This window comes from Mytilus galloprovincialis, chromosome 10 (assembly GCF_965363235.1).
Source record: "Mytilus galloprovincialis chromosome 10, xbMytGall1.hap1.1, whole genome shotgun sequence".
Taxonomy (NCBI): domain Eukaryota; kingdom Metazoa; phylum Mollusca; class Bivalvia; order Mytilida; family Mytilidae; genus Mytilus; species Mytilus galloprovincialis.
The window spans coordinates 11,004,109-11,025,940 of NC_134847.1; the positions used below are offsets into that span (position 1 = coordinate 11,004,109).

General features: G+C 31.9%; 2 protein-coding genes across 2 annotated transcripts; both read right to left on the bottom strand.

Annotated features, from left to right (window-relative positions):
- Positions 1-706: 706 nt before the first annotated feature.
- On the bottom strand, positions 707-4,675 carry LOC143048775 (uncharacterized). Its single transcript, XM_076222649.1, has 5 exons — positions 4,618-4,675; positions 3,075-3,188; positions 2,532-2,645; positions 909-1,022; positions 707-720 (listed from the first exon to the last, which is right to left on the bottom strand). Exons 1-5 carry the CDS (start codon positions 4,673-4,675, stop codon positions 707-709), a joined length of 414 nt encoding a protein of 137 aa, XP_076078764.1.
- A 911-nt stretch (positions 4,676-5,586) lies between these two features.
- Positions 5,587-20,361, bottom strand: LOC143048776 (uncharacterized). The gene is made up of 12 exons (XM_076222650.1): positions 20,277-20,361; positions 19,797-19,913; positions 19,159-19,272; positions 18,892-19,008; positions 18,156-18,272; positions 16,979-17,155; positions 15,170-15,352; positions 14,713-14,826; positions 14,373-14,486; positions 8,473-8,586; positions 7,767-7,880; positions 5,587-5,603 (listed from the first exon to the last, which is right to left on the bottom strand). The coding sequence occupies exons 1-12, from the start codon at positions 20,359-20,361 to the stop codon at positions 5,587-5,589; spliced, it is 1,383 nt and encodes a 460-aa protein (XP_076078765.1).
- Between the last annotated feature and the right edge of the window lie 1,471 nt (positions 20,362-21,832).

Sequence of the window (21,832 nt, forward strand, 5' to 3'; positions counted from 1 at the left end):
CCTTCTCCCTTGAGTGGTCTCTTAATACAGGTTTGACTGAATATTTTAAAATTATAGTTTTAAACATATAAAGCTGAGTACTGGTTCATAGTTTATTTTTCAGAACAACTAATGTTCGAAATTCTTAAATAATTAAAATCGACCTGAAGTTCATATATTGTGATTCCTGATAAAAAGGTCATCAGGAATAAAAATGTCTCACAAGATACTGAAACTTTTGGTTGTTCAATAATATACCATGTACTGTCCACTAAACACAAACAAAAGTATTTAAACTTTTATAACATAGTTTCAAAGAGGTCTATTTATTTCATGGTAATAATGTTTACATTTACATTATTCTTAGGAAGGTAACATATCTCCGTCTTGAACGATCCGACTCATCGTTAAAATTTGGTTATATTGGACGTCATTTTGGTTTTGATACACTCTAATACCATTAATTATTTTAAAGATTTTTCGAATATGTCGATCTCGAATAAAAAGTATTTGTCAAAATTGGAAAAATATTAACGTCCCAAATGTTTAGATTATGTAGCAATTATAGCAAAACAAACACCATACATATACCTGTATCGCAGTGCTGTCCTGTGTAACCAATTTGACAGATACACACGTAGCCATTAACTTTATCTTTACATGTGGCTCCGTTCTTGCATTGATGTAGAAGACAATTGTCTATATCTGAAACGAAAAGGATAACAAATCAATATCGTTTGCCTGAAGAAATAACTCTTTTTGAAAGTATAAAAGTCAAAAGCGATTACCTTTGTCTTTAAAATATTCCGTTTGTATCCCCTTAAGTATCTTCTCATTTAAATTCATTATGGTTGTTTAGGAAAATAAATTTACTACAGTTGGATAATATATTTTCATTAAGACATTAACGTTTTTATCTGACATCATACCTATTTCACAATTCTTTCCTTTATAACCTGGGGAACACGTGCAGCTGTATTCGTTTACTTTATCCTTACATGTAGCGCCATGCTTGCATGGATTTGGCAGACATTCATTTATATCTGAAATATGTATTCCACATGAAGAAACTATCAGAAATCACAGTTTATAATAATTCAACAAAGCCAAATACTTATTGTTTTAAACTTTTCTTTAAAACAAGGCACGTTTTCAATTCTCGAATACTTAAAATCGACCTGTACGTCATTTAAGAAAAAACTTTTCACCGAGCAATCATCTGAGAGGCATTATCTTGCACAATACTAGTATATAAAGGGAGTTTGAAGTTTCAAAAGTAGTCAATTGATATTCAATTTTAAAATTCGTTTAAACTTTTGCAAGAGGTATTCGAAATACGAATTTGATTGTCCCCTTAGTATATTATCTTTTATTTTTCATTCTTTATCGAAGAAAACAGATTTCAAAGAATAAAAGTATAATATTGACATTTAAATAGACATTTTGAGTTTAATCTGACATCATACCTATTTCACAGTTCTTTCCTTTGTAACCTGGGACACACGTGCATCTGTAATCGTTCACTTTATCATTACATGTAGCGCCGTGTTTGCATGGATTTGGCAGACATTCATTTATATCTGAAATATGTATACCACATGACCAAACTATCAGAAATTACAGTTTACATATCCAACAAAGCCAAATAATTATTTTGAAATCAACTTTTTTTTAAAACACAGCTTGTCTTGAATTGTCAAATACTTCAAATCCACCTGTAGGTCATTTAAAAGAAACTTTTCACCGAACAATCATCTGAGAGGCATAATCTTGTACAATACTAGTATATTAAGGAAGTTTGAAGTTTCAATAGTAGTCAACTGATATACAATTTTAAAAAAATTGTTTAAACCTTTTCACATGGTAAAAAGAAGAATTCCAAATACAGTTTTTTGTTTGTCCCCTAAGTCTATTTTCTTTTTTATTTCATTCTTTTTCGAAGAAAAACAATTTCAAAGACTTAGCGTAAAATATTGACATTAGGACAGTTTCAGTTTAATCTGACATCATACCTAATTCACAGTTCTTTCCTTTGTAACCTGGGGCACACATGCATCTGTAATCATTCACCTTATCCTTACATGTAGCGCCGTGCTTGCATGGATTTGGCAGACATTCATTTATATCTGAAATTTGTATTCCACGTGAACAAACTATCAGAAATCACAGTTTATAATAATTCAACAAAGCCAAATACTTATTGTTTTAAACTATTTTTAAAACAAATCACGTCTTAAATTCTTGAATGCTTTAAATCCACCTGTATATCATTTAAAAGAAACTTTTCACCGAACAATCATCTGAGAGGCATAACTTGCACAATTCTAGTATATTAAGGGAGTTCAAAGTTTCAATAGTAATCAATTGATATACAATTTTAAAAATCGTTTAATTTTTTGCACATGGTAAAAAGATGTATTTCAAATACAGGTTTTATTGTCCCCCAAGTCTATTTTCTTTTGTATTTCATTCTTTTTCGAAGAAAACCAATTCCAAAGACTAAGTGTAAAATATTGACATAAGAACAGTTTCAGTTTAATCTGACATCATACCTATTTCACAGTTCTTGCCGTTGTAACCTGGTGCACACGTGCAACTGTAATCATTCACTTTATCCTTACATGTAGCGCCGTGCTTGCATGGATTTGGCAGACATTCATCTATATCTGAAATTGGTATTCCACGTGAACAAACTATCAGAAATCACAGTTTATAATAATTCAACAAAGCCAAATACTTATTGTTTTTAACTATTTTTAAAACAAGGCACGTCTTAAATTCTTGAATACTTAAAATCCACCTGTACGTCATTTAAAAAAAAACTTTTCACCGAGCAATCATCCGAGAGGCATAATCTTGCACAATACTAGTATATCAAGGGAGTTTGAAGTTTCGATAGTAGTCAATTGATGTACAATTTTAAAAATCGTTTAAACTTTTGCACATGTAAAAACAAATGTATTCCAAATATATGTTTTATTGTCCACCAAGTCTTTTATCTTTTGTAGTTCATTCTGTTTCGAAGAAAACCAATTTCAAAGACTAAAAGTAAAATATTGACATTGAGACATTTTGAGTTTAATCTGACAGCATACCTATTTCACAGTTCTTTCCCTTGTAACCTGGGGGACACGTGCAGCTGTAATCGTTCACTTTATCATTACATGTAGCGCCGTGCTTGCATGGATTTGGTAGACATTCATTTATATCTGAAATATATATACCACATGTCTAAAAGTTCAAAAAATACAGTTTATAATGATACAACAAAGCTAAACGTTTATTTTGTGATCAAACTTTGAAAAAAAAATAATGCTTGTTTCTTTTCTGGAATCTTTAACAATCGACCTGTTCGTCATATCAAAGACACTCATGACAGAAATATCAGTCGGGAGGTCTGATATTGCACATATTTTAAAGTAGTTTGAAGTTCCAATAGTTGTCAATTGATCTGCAGTTTAGAAAATTACATTTTTAGTTGAACAAAAAAACGCATTCATGAATTTATAAATAATATATGTCATTGCATAATCATTACAATGAGGCAATTTATGTAAAATCTTAAAGATCATGTGAGGGCTCTAGCTGCACCCTGGGGTATTTTCGCACGACTCATGTTGAACATAATGTAACAAGAATCCTGTATTGTGATGTATAAAGTCAGAACAATTTAAAAGAAAATACAAAAAGGCAAGGAATAAATTGAATTATATAATGAAAGTTCTCATAATTAGTCATAGTGGATATACATACGATACCAATACATTATTGTTTACTTGCACTAGTACGTTCAAACGTTATAATGCAAATAAATGCATTAAATTGGGGAACCTTTTTTCAAAGACTACATATATTAAGAGACCACTTTTGCCTTCTCCCTTGAGTGATCTCTTAATACAGGGTTGACTGAATATTTTAAATATTATAGTTTTAAACATATAAAGCTGAGTGCTAGTTCATAGTCTATTTTTCAGAACAACACAAGTTCGAAATTCTTAAATTATTAAAATCAACCTGAAGTTCATATATTGTGATTCCTGATAAAAAGGCCATCAGGAATAAAAATGTCTCACAAGATACTGAAACTTTTGGAGGTTCAATAATATACCATGTACTGTCCACTAAATACAAACAAAAGTATTGAAACTTTTATAACATAGTTTCAAAGATGTCTATTTATTTCATGGTAATAATAATTACATTTACATTATTCTTAGGAAGGTAACATATCTCCGTCTTGAACGATCCGACTCATCGTTAAAATTTGGTTATATTGGAGGTCATTTTGGTTTTGATACACTCTAATACCATTAATTATTTTAAAGATTTTTCGAATATGTCGATCTCGAATAAAAAGTATTTGTCAAAATAGGAAAAATATTAACGTCCCAAATGTTTAGATTATGTAGCGATTATAGCAAAACAAACACCATACATATACCTGTATCGCAGTGCTGTCCTGTGTAACCAATTTGACAGATACACACGTAGCCATTAACTTTATCTTTACATGTGGCTCCGTTCTTGCATTGATGTAGAAGACAATTGTCTATATCTGAAACGAAAAGGATAACAAATCAATATCGTTTGCCTGAAGAAATAACTCTTTTTGAAAGTATAAAAGTCAAAAGCGTTTACCTTTGTCTTTAAAATATTCCGTTTGTATCCCCTTAAGTATCTTCTCATTTAAATTCATTATGGTTGTTTAGGAAAATAAATTTACTACAGTTGGATAATATATTTTCATAAAGACATTATCGTTTTTATCTGACATCATACCTATTTCACAATTCTTTCCTTTATAACCTTTGGGACACGTGCAGCTGTAATCGTTCACTTTATCCTTACATGTAGCGCCATGCTTGCATGGATTTGGCAGACATTCATTTATATCTGAAATATGTATTCCACATGAACAAACTATCAGAAATCACAGTTTATAATAATTCAACAAAGCCAAATACTTATTGTTTTAAACTTTTCTTTAAAACAAGGCACGTTTTCAATTCTCGAATACTTAAAATCGACCTGTACGTCATTTAAAAAAAAACTTTTCACCGAGCAATCATCTGAGAGGCATAATCTTGCACAATACTAGTATATAAAGGGAGTTTGAAGTTTAAATAGTAGTCAATTGATATTCAATTTTAAAATGCGTTTAAAGTTTTGCAAGAGGTATTCGAAATACGGATTTTATTGTCCCCATTTCGAGTTTAATCTGACATCATACCTGTTTCACAGTTCTTTCCTTTGTAACCTGGGGCACACGTGCATCTGTAATCGTTCACTTTATCATTACATGTAGCGCCGTGTTTGCATGGATTTTGCAGACATTCATTTATATCTGAAATATGTATACCACATGACCAAACTATCAGAAATTACAGTTTACATATCCAACAAAGCCGAATAATTATTTTGAAATCAACTTTTTTTAAAACACAGCTTGTCTTGAATTGTCAAATACTTCAAATCCACCTGTAGGTCATTTAAAAGAAACTTTTCACCGAACAATCATCTGAGAGGCATAATCTTGCACAATACTAGTATGTTAAGGCAGTTTGAAGTTTTAATAGTAGTCAATTGATATACAATTTAAAAAATTGTTTAAACCTTTTCACATGCTAAAAAAAAGAATTCCAAATACAGTTTTTTTTTTGTCCCCTAAGTCTATTTTCTTTTTTATTTCATTCTTTTTCTAATAAAACAGTTTTCCAAGACTAAAAATAAAATATTGACATTAAGACATTTTGATTTTAATTTGACATTATACCTATTTCACAGTTCATTCCTTTGTAACCTGGGGGACACGTGCAGCTGTAACCGTTCACTTGATCATTACATGTAGCGCCGTGCTTACATGGATTAGGCAGACATTCATTTACATCTGAAATATGTGTACCACATGTCCAAACATTCAGAAATTACAGCTTATAATTATACAACATAGCTGAACACTTATTTTGTGATTAAACTTTAAAAAAAGCAAAGCATGTTCGAATTCTGCAATCTTTAAAAATCGACATGTTCGTCATATAAAGGCTAATATTTTGGTCCTCATTGCTCTTCAACTTCGTACTTTATTTGGCCTTTTTAACTTTTTTGGATTCGAGCGTCACTGATGAGTCTTTAGTAGACGAAACGCGCGTATGGCGTATATACTATATTTGGTCCTGATATCTATGATGAGTTTATCTAATACTAACAATGACCACTGCCCTTCCCTCGATCTTGATATCTATATCATAACGGGAAGCTTAATACAAAAAATTATGATAAAAGAGATGATTTTTCATTTCCTATCATTAATTATCCATTTTTAGATGGTGACGTTCCCTTGTCACCATCTTATTCTGTTTATATATCTCAACTTGTACGATTTGCTCTTGTATGTAACAACGTATTAGATATTAGCGAGAGAAATTTATGTATTACAGAAAAATTATAACACCAGGGTTTTCGATATCACAAACTAGTCAAAACATTTACTAAATTTCATCATCGGTATAAGGAAATAATTCGTAAATATAACTCAACATGCAGACATCTTATACGTTCAGCTATTTCACATCCAATCTTTTATGGTAATATTCTTTACAAAGCACAAACATGTCAGTATTCACCTCAACAGCTTACAAAACCTTTAAACAGACTTATTAAGAAGGGATATAGTTACGATACTGTTGTCAGGCCATTAAAGATTGCATATTTTGGCGTTAGGTTTTGCATCGGGAAAAAACACATTTATTTGAAAAACAGTTGTTGGCATGACACGGGTTATGTTCTTCTCATATATTTTATGATAGTATGATACTAAACCCCTAACGGGAGGTATTGTACCTGATATTCAAATGGTGAAGACATAATCTTTCAATCAGTTTATTTGAGGTCTGGAGCTGGCATGTCAGTTAACTGTTAGTAGTCTGTTGTTATTTATGTATTATTGTCATTTTATTTATTTTCTTTTGTTACATCTTCTGACATCGGACTCGGACTTCTCTTGAACTGAATTTTAATGTGCGTATTGTTATGCGTTTACTTTTATACATTGGCTAGAGGTATAGGGGGAGAGTTGAGATCTCATAAACATGTTTAACCCCACCACAATTTTGCGCCTGTCCCATGTCAGGAGCCTCTGGCCTTTATTGTCTTGTATGCTTTTTAATTTTAGTTTCTTGTGTATAATTCGGAGTTTAGTATGACGTCCATTATCCCTGTGTATACATATTTTTTTAAGGAGCCAGCTGAAGGACACCTACGGGTGCGGGAGTTTCTCGCTACATTGAAGACCCATTGGTGGCCTGCGGCTGATGTCTGCTCTATGGTCGGGTTGTTGTCGCTTTGACACATTACCCATTTCCTTTCTCAATTTTACTCTTGACTGAAGTTAGAAGTTTCAATAGTTGTTAATTGATAAAGTTTAGATAAATCATTTAAACTTTTTCACATGGTATTAAAAAGTTTGCAAGTCCTTTTTCAGTCAACATTTATCACGTAAGACAGTCATAATTTGAGGAAAATATCTCCCCCATGTAAAACTCGGAATACTTCATCGGATCTTGTAAGACTTAGACCCTTTTTGAATTGATTATAAAAAAATAATGGCTCGCTTTAGAAGTCTTAAAGTTAAAAAGCAATGACAGTTTGTATTCCAAATACGGATTTTATAATCCCCTTCGTCTATTCGCTATTGTATTTCATTCTTTTTCGAAGAAAACAGATATCATAGACTAAAAGTAAATAAAAAATTGACATTAAGACATTTTGAGTTATATCTGACATCATACCTATTTCACAGTTCTTTCCCTTGTAACCTGGGGGACACGTGCAGCTGTAATCGTTCACTTTATCATTACATGTAGCGCCGTGCTTACATGGATTTGGCAGACATTCATTTATATCTGAAATATGTATACCACATGTCCACAAATTCAATTCATTTACAATTCATAATAATGCAACAAAGCCAAGTACTTATTTCATGATCAAAGTTTTTCAAAATCAAAGCATATTCGAATTCTGGAATCCTCAAAATTGATCAATTTGTCATATAAAAGACACTCTGGACGTAACGATCAGTCGGGAGGTATAATATTGCACAATATTTTAAAGGGGTTTCAAGTTTCAAAAGTTGTCAATTGATCTACAGTTTAGAAAACTCGTTTTATCTTTTTTACAAGAACTTTTGGATTCAACAATTATCTCATAAGATATTCATAAACTAAGGAATATATCTCCCTCATACAAAACTCGTAATACTTGATCGGATTTCGTAAACTCAAGCTCCTTCTTGAACTGATTATATAAAAAAAACTCGATTTGAAAGTTTTAAAGTTAAAAAATATTAACTGTATGTCTTCCAAATACGGATTTTATTGTCTCCTTAGTTTATTTTCTCTTTTGTATTTCATTCATTTTCTTAGAAAACAGATTTCAACGACTTAAAGTAAAATACAATAATTAAGACATTTTGAGTTAAATCTGACATCATACCTATTTCACAGTTCTTTCCTTTGTAACCTATAAGACACGTGCAGCTGTAATCGTTCACTTTATCATTACATGTAGCGCCGTGCTTGCATGGATTTGGCAGACAGTCATTTATATCTAAAATATGTATATCACATGAACAAATTATCAAACTTCAATTCTCGATACTTAAAATTGACCTGTACGTCATTTAAAAGAAACATTTTTCCAAACAATCATCGGCGATGAATAATCTTGCATAACCTTACTAGTATATTGAGGGAGTTTGAAGTTTCAATAGTAGTCAATTGATATTCAATTTTAAAATTCGTTTAAAATTTTGCGAATGGTATTCCAAATAAAGGTTTTGTTGTCCCCTGATAAGGTTTCCATTTAGATTATTCTTAGGAAGTTTTATAACATGGTTTCAAAGATGTCTATTCATTTCATGATAATAAGGTTATTATTTAAATTATTGAGAGGAAGTTAATATATCTCCGTCTTAAACGATCCGACTCATCATTAAAATTTGGTTATATTGGAGGTCATTTTGGCTTTGATACACTCTACTACCATTAATTAATATGTTAAAGATTTTTCAAATATGTCTATCTAGAATACAAAGTATGTGTTACAATTTGAAACATACAAACGTCCTATTTGTTTTAATTATGTATCGACTATAGTAAAACAAACACCCTACATATACCTGTATCGCAAAGCTGTCCTGTGTAACCAGTTTGACAGATACACATGTAGCCATTAACTCTATCTTTACATGTTGCTCCGTTCTTGCATTGGTGTAGAAGACAATTATCTATATCTGAAATAAAAAGGATAATAAATTAATATAGTTCGCCTTACAAAATAACTCTCTTTGAAGGTATAAAAGTCAAAAGCGTTAACCGTTGTCTTCAAAATGTTCATTCTGTATCCCCTTACAAATCTTCTCCTTTTATTCATTTGCTTAGGAAAATAGATTTACTACACTTGGATAATATATTTTCATAAAGACATTTACGCTTTAATCAGACATTATACCTATTTCACAGTTCTTTCCTTTGTAACCTGGAGGACACGTGCAGCTGTAATCGTTCACTTTATCATTACATGTAGCGCCGTGCTTGCATGGATTGGGCAGACATTCATTTATATCTGAAATATGTATGCCACATGTCCAAAAATTCAGAAATTATTATTTATAATTATTCAACAACGCTGAACACTTATTTTGTGATCACACGTTTTAAAAAACGAGGCATGCTTGAATTCTGGAATCCTTACAATCGACCTTTTAGTCATATAAAAGACACTCTTGACTGAAAGATAAGACGGAAGGTATAATATTGCACAATATTTTAAAGGAGTTTGGAGTTTCAATAGTAGTCAATTGATCTAACAGTTAAGAAAAATCATTTAAAATTTTTCACATAGTATTAAAGAGTTTGCAAGAACATTTTGTTTCAACAATTATCACCTAAGATATTTATAAATTAAGGAATATATCTCCCTCATACAAAATTCGGAATAAATGATCGGATCTGTTTAAACTTAAACTCCTTTTTGAATTTATTATAAACAGGAATGTGACCCTAGTAATCAGAGGCCCCATCCGCACTGTCATTTTCTATGTTCAATGGACCGTAAAAATGGGATAAAATTTCTAATGTGTCATCAAATTGTACAACAAAGTTAGATATATCATATCATAGGGAACATGTTTACTAAGTTTCATAGTTCGTTTCTGTGTGTGTAACATTTATACGTTGTGTTTCAGTTGTGTCCTTTGTTTCCTCCTATTTTTGAGTGTGAATTCACATTACTATAAGACGTGTCACGGTACTTTTCTATCCCAAATTCATGTATTTGGTTTTGATGTTATATTGGTTATTCTCATCGGATTTTGTCTAATGCTTAGTCCGTTGCTGTGTGTGTTACATTTTTATGTTGTGTCGTTGTTCTCGTTTAATATTTAATGCGTTTCCCTCAGTTTTAGTTTGTTACCCCGATTTTGTTTTTTGTCCATAGATTTATGAGTTTTGAAAAGCGGTATACTACTGTTGCCTTTATTCATGTTCATTAGACTTCAACTTCATCAAAAACTACCTCGACCAAAAACTTTAACCTGAATTGGTACGAACAAACGGACGAACGGACGAACAGATGAACGAACGCACGGACGAAGGGACGCATAGACCAGAAAATATAATGTCCATAAATGGGGCATAAAAACTTAACTAGCTTTTAAAGCAATAAAGTTTAAAAAAGTATTGACTGTTTGTCTACCAAAGACGGATTTTATTGTACTCTTTGTTTATTCGCTTTTGTATTTATTTTTTTTCTAAGAGAATAGATGTCAAACACTAAAAGTAAAATATTAACATTAAGACATTTTGAGTTTAATCTGACATCATACCTATTTCACAGTCCTTTCCTTTGTAACCTTGGGCACACGTGCAGCTGTAATCGTTCACTATATCATTACATGTAGCGCCGTGCTTGCATGGATTTGGCAGACATTCATTTATATCTGAAATATGTATACCACATGAACAAACTATCAGAAATCACAGTTGATGGTCTATATCTTATCTATGTCTTAAATAAAAAGGATAACTTATCAATATAGTTCACCTTAATAAAACCCTCTCTTTGAAAGTAAAAATGTCAAAAGCTTTTATTGTTGTCTTAAAAATGTTCCTTTTGTATTCCCTCAAGTATCTTCTCCTTTTTATTCATTATGTGTGTTTAGGAAAATTGATTTACTATACATGGATAATATATTGTCATAAAGACATTTACGTTTTCATCTGACATCATACCTATTTCACAATTCTTTCCTTTGTAACCTGGGGGACAATTGCAGCTGTAATCGTTGACCTTATCATTACATGTAGCGCCATGCTTGCATGGATTTGGCAGACATTCATTTATATCTGAAATATGTAGACCACATGTCCAAAAGTTCAGAAATTACAGTTTACACGTATGCAATAAAGCAGAACACTTATTTTGTTATCAAACTTTTAAAAACACAAGGCACGTTCGAATACTGAAATCTTTAAAATCGACCTATTCGTCATATAAAAGACATTATCGCTATTTTGTGCATTTTTCCTTTGATCTTCTTTTGTGATTATTTCTCATATCAAGCTACTCGCTTGAGATGGAAAATTATCGCTATAAACTAAGGGGACACATGACTTTGCTAATGAAATTGACAACATCGTCATAGGTAAAATAGCGATAAACAGATTATTATTGGTCATCTCAACTCGATTGCTTTTCTCGCTTTTGACGTACCGGCTCAAGCGAGAAAATCAATTTTGTTGAGATGATTAGTAATAATCTTTAACCCTTAAATAAAAGATCAGTCGGGAGGTATAATATCGCACCATATTTTAGAGGAGTTTGTAGATGCAATAACTGTCATTTGATCTACATTTCAGAAAAAAACGTTTTAAGTTAAGTTCTTTACATAGTTATCAAAGGTACCAGGGTTATAATTTAGTACGCCAGACGTGCGTGTCATCTACATAAGACTCATCAGTGTCGCTCATATCAAAATATTTATAACACCAAATAAGTACAAAGTTGAAGAGCATTGAGGATCCAAAATTCCAAAAAGTTGTGCCAAATACGGCTAAGGTAATCTATGCCTGAGATAAAAAAAATCCTTAGTTTTTCCAAAAATTCAGTTTTGTAAGCAGGAAATTTACAAAAATGACACTATTGACATTGATACCAAAGTGTTGACTACTGGGCTGGTGATACCCTCGGGGACGAAACTTCCACCAGCAGTGACATCGACCCAGTGGTGTAAATACATGGTATTAAAGAATGTGCATATACTTTTTGTTTCAAAATTTATCACATAAGACATTCATAATTTAAGGAATATATTTCCCTTATGCAAAACTCAGAATATCAGATTAGATTGGTAAAAACTTTAGCTCCTTATTGATTATAAAAAAATAACACGCTTTGAAAGTCTTAAAGTTAAAAAGTGCTGTTCTACGAAAACATATTGCAAAGACTAAAAGTAAAATACTAACATTAAGACATTTAAAGTTTAATCTGACATCATACCTATTGCACAGTTCTTGCCTTCGTAACCTTTGGGACACATGCAGCTGTAATCGTTCACTTTATCATTACATGTAGCGCCGTGTTTGCATGGATTTGGCAGACATTCATTAATATCTGAAATATGTATACCACATGAACTATCCGAAATCACAGTTTATAATAATCCAACAAAGCAAAATACTTATATTGAAATTAGCTTCTTTTCAAAACATGCCACGTCTACAACGTTCTAATACTTAAAATCTACCTGTACGTCATTTTAAAAGAAAATTTTCACATAACAATCATCTGAAAGGCATAATGGTTTTAACTTTCGCACGTTGTATTCCAAATATGGGGTTCATTACTCCTTTAGTCTATTCTCTTTTGTATTTCATTCTTTTGCGAAGAAAATAGATTTCAAAGACTAAAAGTAAAATTTTGACATTGAGACGTTGTCAGTTTAATCTGACATCATACCTATTTCACAGGTCTTGCCTTTGTAACCCAGGGAACATGTGCAACTGAAATCGTTCACTTTATCATTACATGGAGCGCCGTGCTTGCATGGATTTGGCAGACATTCATTAATATCTGAAATATGTGTACAACATATCCAAAACTTCAGAAATTACAGTCTACAGTTAATTATAGGTAAACAAAGCTGAACAATTATTTTGTGATCAAAAGTTAAAAAAAAAGGCATGTTCGAATTCTTGAATCCTTAAAATCGAACTGTTCGTCGTAAAAAAGAGGGACGAAAGATACCAGAGGAACAGTCAAACTCCTAAATCGAAAATAAACTGACAACGCCTGTCTAAAAATGAAAGAAGACAAACAGACACACAAAAGAACACATGACACAACATAGAAAAATAAAGAATAAGCAACACGAACCCCACAAAAACTAGGACTGATCTCAGATGCTCCGGAAGGGTAAGCAGATCCTGCTCCACATGCGGCACCTGTCGTGTTGCTTATGTTATAAAAAATTCGGTAAATAGTCTTAAAAGGTAGGTCACATTCATCAAGGGGAAGGGGATTGAAGTTACGACGTAAGGAACATATCCGATATCATTTGTGAAACGGTTATTCCATAACGGTCAACCAACTCGTGAAGGCGTCTGTAAAATTTACGGAGGGATGATTTCAACTTCACCATTTAGAACTCTTAGTTTAATAGTTTCCTTGTGAGCAGCAACCCTCTAGAAATCATGATAGGAAATGCAAGCATTGGAATATCGTGTTAATTGGGAGATATTTACCTTGTATGGAGGTGCTGCTGGAATGCTGCTACTTAGCAATGGGAAGTTCACAATTGGAAGGCTGAAATTATCTCTCTTGTCGTAAAATTGTGTTTCGAACCGACCCCCCTTGTCAATTTCTAGACGACCCTCATTGTCAATTTCTAGATGTAAGCCAAGATACAATAAAAGACGCTCTTGACCGAAAGCCCAGTCGAAAGGCATTATATTGCACAATCTTTCAAATCAGTTTGAAATTTCAATAGTTGTCAGTTGATCTAAAGTGGGGAAAAACCGTTAAAACATATTCATATCGTTTTAAAGAGTTTGCAATTACTTTTTCCAACATTTATGACCCAAGATATTCATAATTAAAGGAATATATCTCTCTTATGTAAAACTCAAATAACTTGATCCTATTTTGTAAAACTTTAGCTCCTTTTTGAATTGATTACCTCTTCTATGTTGCATTAAATTTCTGATTTTTTTTTTTGCTTTAATTTAAACATTGCAATTACTAGCATCACTGAAAGACATTAATTGTGGAAATTAGACATATGAGAATACACTTAACTGGCATCTCGGAAATTGCAAAACACACCATACACGTACCTATTTTGCAATGCTTTCCTTTGAAACCAGGAGGACAAATGCACATGTAGCCATTAACTCTATCTTTACATGTGGCTCCGTTCTTGCATTCATGTTGAAGACAATTGTCAATATCTGAAAGAAAACGAATAACAAAAAAAGACAGTTGATCTTGAGACATAACTCGCTTTGAAAGTCTGAAAGATATAAAGGGTTGAAGGTTTGTCCTCCAAATACGGATTTTATTGTCCCCTAAGTCTATTCTCATTTGCATTTCAATGATTTTCTGAGAAAACAATTTTCACAGAATCAAATTATAATTTTGAGATCAAGACATTTTGATTTTTATCTGACATCATACCTATTTCACAGTTCGTTCCTTCGTAACCTGGGGGACACGTGCAACTGTAATCATTCACTTTATTGTTACACTGAGCGCCGTGCTTACATGGATTTGGCAGACATTCATTTATATCTAAAATATGTATACAACATATTCACAAATCAGAAATTAAAGTTAACAATAAAACATCATGCACAATACATAAAAGGAGATTGGAGTTTCAATAGTAGTCGATTGATATATAAGTTAAAAAAATGTTTATATTTTTTCATGTTGTAGTACAAATTTAATCTATAATATATATATATATATATATTGATATTGACATAGATTTACGACTTCAAATTAGGTTGTAAGACAAACGTGTTGATTGCAACTTACCAATTATCAAGTATTACATTTATTTGCTACATAGTATGGTATACATGTATATTGTACATAGATTAACTACAGTACTGTTGTTTATTTTACTGACCTTCACATGCTGGTAGAGGTGTATTCCATTCACCCCCTAATCTACATTCCCTTTGTCCTGCATCTCCGTTTGGTAACTTGTACCCAGGTAAACATGTAAATGAAACTTGTGTGGTAGGTGAAACATCACTAGTCGTTGACGGAATTGTGTAGTCATTTAATCCTGTAATCTTGCATTTGATAACTAAAAAATGAATTTGTTTTAAATTAACGTTGGCTGGATACTTTCAACCTGAAATGAATGGCTGGTGACTTCATCTTTGTCAAATATGTGGTAAAAAGTAAAATCACAAAAATATTGAACTCCGAGGAAAATTCAAAACGGAAAGTCCCTTATCAGATGGCAAAATCAAATGATAAAACACATCAAACAAACGGACAACAACGGTATCTATCAAATTTTGGTTGATCATTCATTTATCACACAATATCATACATGTCATACAAGTACGGAATATATTCATTCGAGTCTGTTTTCAGTAGACAACACTTCGGTGTTGACAGGAATATCAATAATGTGGTCATTTTTATAAATTTCCTGTTTACAAAACTTTGAATTTTTTTAAAAACTAAGGATTTTCTTATCCCAGGCATAGATTACCTTAGCCGTATTTGGCACAACTTTTTGGAATTTTGGATCCTTTATGCTCTTCAACTAGTACTTGTTTGGCTTTATAAGTATTTTGATATGAGCGTCAATGATGAGTCCTATGTTGACGAAACGCGCGTCTGGCGTACTAAATTATAATCCTGGTACCTTTAATAACTATATATTCTTTGTTTCAGGTTAATACTTTTAGATACCTTCAACTATGTGTAACTCTCTTGATTTTTGATATTCTTTTAACTTTAAGTGATGCATGGCATTTATAATTCTTTTCCGAATTTGGTTATGTGTTAGGTTTCTCTTTTGTTGTACAAGCTTTTTAAATATAGTATAATTGTTTGGATTTTGCAAATACTTTTGAATGGAGCATCACTGAAAAAATAGTATTTCTAGAAATGTATATTTGTTGCAGTAAAATTAGCACCGTTACTGATCCCTGGTATTAAACTTCCTAGTACTACTAACGATAGGGTCATAGGCGAGGGTCTGGATTTTGATCCTTCATTTCTGCATTTTCTTATAAATTTTAGCAATTTTTCTCGATTCTTTATATAATTTTCCAATTTTTCTCTAATTTTTTATTTTAGCATCACATTATACTGTTTCAATTTTTTTATGGCATATTTTTCTCCATTCTCTAGTTTTTAGCCATGAATACCGCACGTTTTACTCAGTAATGTCTGTTACTCCCATCAATACCCTCATAATTGTGAAAACCAAAAGGTTATTGCTGCGCATAATCAAAAGTCAAGAATCAAAACCCTATCAGGTTTAAGGGCCCTACAATAATTTTTAAAGCGGGTCAAAAGATATCAGAGGGACATTCAAACTCATAAATCAAAAATAAAGTGACATTGGCATGGCTAAAAGGACAAAGTTAAACACAAGTACAAAAAAACACAACACAGAAAATAAAGAGTAAGCAAAAGAACGTACCCCACTTAAATCTGTGAATGATCTCAGGTGCTCTGGAAGTGTACACAGATCCTGCATCACATTGGGCACCTATCGTGTTGCTCGTGTTAGTACAAAAACAAAAATAAGCCTAATTCGGAAGGTCACATCCGTGGAAATGGAACGGAAGTGCAGTTACGACATTAATTGATAACCCTGATTTGTTTTTTACTCAATCGCTTTATGAAATTTGAACAGTGGTTTACTACTGTTGCCTTTATATACCATTTGAATACGACTGTTACTTACCTGAACATGTCGGTAAGGTTCCCATCCAAAAAGGTCCTATTTTACATGTTAGAATAGCATCTCCACTTAACATTGAATAACCAAAGTCACAAACATACGTTACAATACCACCAACTTTAAGTGTATCAACAGTTTTTGTTGCATCCATTACACTGTCTGGTTCTTGGCATGGAATTTCTGGAAACGGAGTATTTATCCAATTATAGCAATATTTTTTAATAACATTGATTTTGATTCATTGAATATCTAAGAGCTAACAATTTGAACACATAAGAAGATTAAAAACTGTATCGGTGGTTTCGTGTTCCCCTCGAGGTCATAAGGAAGACTCCTTAATGCAGCAAAGACTTTAAAACAGGTATTTAAAGCTTCTTTGCAGCATTAAGGAGTAAGACCACATACTTATCGGATCGGAGTCAGAACAATGCTTCTGACTGATTTAGGTGACATGTCTTCCTGAGAACTGATACTTGTGATTAAGCACGCTTAAGATCTGACTCAAAGTGTAGGGCTAGTATAAATAATGGTTCATATTCATGCTACATTTAATTGTTCTTGTCCTGAATACACATATTAGTTTGCCGCTGGACATTAAGCAGCCATTCATAATCAATGCATTTATCAACTGGAATATTTAAGAGATCTTTGAAATGCGCATCTCGTGCAGTAAAATTGGTACCGTTAATGTTATTATAGACGATATGAAAACATGAGTTTATATTAAAAAAAAGACGTGGTTTGATTGCTAATGAGACAACTCTTCACAAAGACCAAATGATACAAATAAACAACTATATGTCACCTTTACAATAAGCAAAGCCCATTACAAATAGTCAACTATAACAGGCCCTGAAATGAGATTAGTTATTGTATTTTTCTAGAAAACTAGCATGGTATATACATGTATGTAGCACAAAGTTTGAACTTCCCCTAAATTAAGTTAGTTTCCAATTATCATAAGGTGATTGTTAATGGATTTAATGATGCATGAGATGATTGTTTATATTGGTCTAATGTTGGAAATATAAAATAAAAGATGTGGTATTATTGACAATGAGACAACTCTCTACAAGAGACCAAAATGGCACAGATATTACCAACTTTAGGTCACCGTAAAAGTTTTTTTTATATAGTAATTGATGGAACCAATAGATTTTATAAATTGTCTTTGACTTACTTGCCCGACAACTCTTGCCGTAAAATCCTGTTGCACATGAACATGAGTATCCGTTAACCTCGTCAATACAAGTGCCTCCATTTTTACAAGGATTAATGTAGCCACAATCATCAATATCTAAAGCATATATTAGTAAGACATATTAGTAAGCCATATAAATTTGAAACATTGATAACTTAAATACATTTATGTATTTAAAATATTGATTTTATATAAAGCAGTTATTTAACTTTTGAAATATGATAAAACATTGAGGTGTTTTATGTAAAAATGCTAATCAAATTATTTGCAAGAAGCAAGTTTTTCTCGGACTGTTTTTGAGGTATTTTATACTTAACTTAGTGAATGGGTACGGGTGAGAATTAGAGGCTGGACAATCTTGATGTATTTAATAGTTGAAGTTGGCTTAGAATTATCATTAGGTAACTTAAAGCACCATTAAGTGTTTTTATATTTTCATTGCAATAAATTTTAGCTTTGAAAGAATAATAAGTTTGTTCTTTTAGAAGGTTAATCAAATATGAAAACAACGTATAATCCATCGACATTTGAATTGTTTTCAAAATATGAAATTGCAGATTTCGTATTTGTAAAATTATGGATATTGTTCATGTATTCATTTTGCTTAGAATGATGTCTATTACAGCTCTGTGTTGTTGGTTATTCTGAAATTTCAAAGATTAAACATTTGTGCATAAAGCCCAATAGATATGAAAAATATTTGTTTATTGTTTACTTATTTGACAGTGTTTTCCCGCAAATCCTTTTAGACATGAACAGAAATACCCATTGGCGGTATCTCTACAGGTGCCTCCATTTGTACAAGGATTTTCGTAGCCACAGCCATGAATTTCTGGAAGAAAATATAACTAATTAAACAGAAAATCATATCTAAGTGCGAAATGAATATTGAGTCTACTAGACGAAAGTGAGAAAATGTGTTTAATTGTTGAGTTTGAATCATGCATAATTTCTGTGTCGAAAAAATGAAAATCTCGCTTACCATTCTCACAGTTGGTACCAGTATACCCATCAGGGCAGGTACACAAATATCCATTTATTTCATCCTTACATGTGCCACTATTCTTACATGGATTAGGTTCACATTCGTCAATATCTGAAAAATAAATGTCCATCTAATAAGTATTATACCAAAATAAACAAAAACGTCCCTTATTGCGGCGTCTGTATTGCACAAATTGTACTCTTTTCCTGTCTACAGTCTTGTTTAAATCTCAATAAACGTAACTTATGTATAACTGGTAAATTATTCAGACGGATGTTTTTACTTCAAGTTAATCAAACCTTTGATTTTACCATTTAATTAAAAACTTTCCGATTTGTATTTTCCTCGGAATTCAGTATTTTTGTGATTTTACTCTTTAACCCATTCTTTCAAAGATACAGGTATAACAATTTGGTGAGAAAGTTTGCGTATAAAAAACGGGATATCCCATTTTAAATATTGTTTATAAAGCCTGTAAACTTAAACTAAGATCCATGATATACGGGTTTTAATCATTGTTGACGGGCGTATGATGGCCTATAATTGCTTACATCTACTTCATATAAATTTAGGTAGCATTTTCAGTAACTAACGATTTCTGCATATATCCCAATAACTATCTGTTTGTTGCTTACTTATTTCGCAGTTTTTCCCAGTAAATCCTGTTGGACATGAACATGAATACCCATTATCAGAATTTTTACAAGTGCCTCCATTTTTACAAGGATTATCGTACCCACAGATATCTGTGTCTGAAAGCAAATATAATTGTTTGAACTAAATATTGAAAACAATTGCTTTGTCGATAATAAGAAGGCCAAGTGCATTTGTTACATGGTCAAGTTGCGTTTTATTGGATTTTTAGGTGTGTCGAACTAACGAAAAGAGTAAGATCTACTAAAAATGTATTATACATGTATCTAGTATAAATGTTATCTTGACTTTAGGATTTGGCTTCACGTATTTTAAAATACGCTCATCGTTTCATATATTTCATAGATCCCTATGTCAGTCTAGTATAAAGTGTTCGTTTTTGGATTTTTCTTGTTAGGGGGAGAGGGAATCATTAATGCATCTACCTTTTAAACGATCTAGTAATACAGGTATTAACTTACGACTCTCACAGTTGGTACCAGTATACCCAGCAGGACAGGTACATTTATATCCATTTATTTCGTCCTTACATGTGCCACTATTCATACAGGGATTAGTTTCACATTCATCAACGTCTGAAAAATAAACGTCCGTCTTATTAGTATACTAATATAAAACATAAATTATTAGTTCATATTATACAAAACATGTGTACTAAATTGCAAGTTGATGTGACCAGAATTTTATGGTTAACTAAATTATTGTGTTGCAGGATTTGTTTAGAGGAATATCAAAATGTTGATCTCGTAATTTGATTTTACTGCAAAAGGTAATAGTTCAACAAATGTCTGAAATATAATATCTTCAGTTTGTTCGCTGGGAATGAAACCAGATTGATGGTAGGCTAATGTTATAGGATGCATGTTTCAACAATTGTAAAAGAGGGGCGAAAAATACCAGAGGAACAGTCCAACTCATAAATCGAAAATTAACTGACAATGCCATGGCTAAAAATGAAAAAGACAAACAGACAACTAATAGTACACAAGAAACAACATAGAAAACTAAAGACTGAGCAACACGAACCCGAACAAAATAAACAGCTGCGCCATGAGCGCATGATACGCCCGACGTCTTGTGTGGAATTTTCATGCAATAATCAGAAATAGTTTCTAAGAAAGTTTTAAGCAATAACCATATATTGTTTTTGAGACACGGCGGGACATGTGAAAGCCCCCACCTTTTTTTTTTTTTTACAAAATACTTAATATCACTAAGATAAAATTTTGAATCAAAACCAAAAAGTATACAGATCTTTAGATTAATATAACAAAGAAGTGTGTAAATTTTTAAGCAATAATCATAAATTATTTTTGAGATACGGCGCGACATGTAAAAAAAACCTCCCCTGTTTAACAAAGTACTCAATAACTCAAAAATAAAATTTTGAATCATCACCAAAAAGTATACACTACAGATCTTTAGATTAATACAACATAGAAGTGTGTAACGTTTTAAGCAATAATCATAAATTGTTTTTGAGATACGACACAACATGTAAAAAAACCTCCCCCTTTTTTACAAACTACTCAATAACTCAAAAATGAAATTTTTAATCATCACCAAAAAGTATACAGATCTTTAGATTAATATAACAAAGACATGTGTAAAGTTTTAAGCAATAATCATAAATCGTTTTTGAGATATGGCGCGACATGTAAAAAAAACCTCCCCCTTTTTTACAAAATACTCAATAACTCAAAAGTGAAATTTTGAATCATCACCAAAAAATATACAGATATTAAGGTTAATATAACTAAGAAGTGTGTAAAGTTTTAAGCCATGATGAAGAATCGTTTTTGAGATACAGTGCGACATGTGAAAAAAACACACCCCTGTTTTAGTTACAAAGTGCCGTAACTCAAAAAGTTTAAATCTTATTTTCACCAAAAAGTATACAGATCATTTGACCATCATAAGAAACAACTATATTAAGTTTCATGAAATTTGGATAAGTCGTTCTCAAGTTACGGTGCGACATGTTTACACCGGACAGACAGACGGACAGACGGACGGA

What these genes read in the sequence shown, in the direction of transcription:
- LOC143048775 (XM_076222649.1), bottom strand. Translation starts at nt 4,675, where the DNA reads ATGAATTTAAATGAGAAGATACTTAAGGGGATACAAACGGAATATTTT. An exon ending in GGGAAAGAACTGTGAAATAG is followed by an intron (nt 2,646 to 3,074) that starts GTATGCTGTCAG and finishes TACCAATTTCAG; the next exon opens with ATATAGATGAATGTCTGCCA. An exon ending in CGGCAAGAACTGTGAAATAG is followed by an intron (nt 1,023 to 2,531) that starts GTATGATGTCAG and finishes TACATATTTCAG; the next exon opens with ATATAAATGAATGTCTGCCA.
- LOC143048776 (XM_076222650.1), bottom strand. Translation starts at nt 20,361, where the DNA reads ATGAATAGTGGCACATGTAAGGACGAAATAAATGGATATAAATGTACC. An exon ending in TGGTACCAACTGTGAGAATG is followed by an intron (nt 19,009 to 19,158) that starts GTAAGCGAGATT and finishes ATTTTCTTCCAG; the next exon opens with AAATTCATGGCTGTGGCTAC. An exon ending in AGGAAAGCATTGCAAAATAG is followed by an intron (nt 8,587 to 14,372) that starts GTACGTGTATGG and finishes TACATATTTTAG; the next exon opens with ATATAAATGACTGTCTGCCA.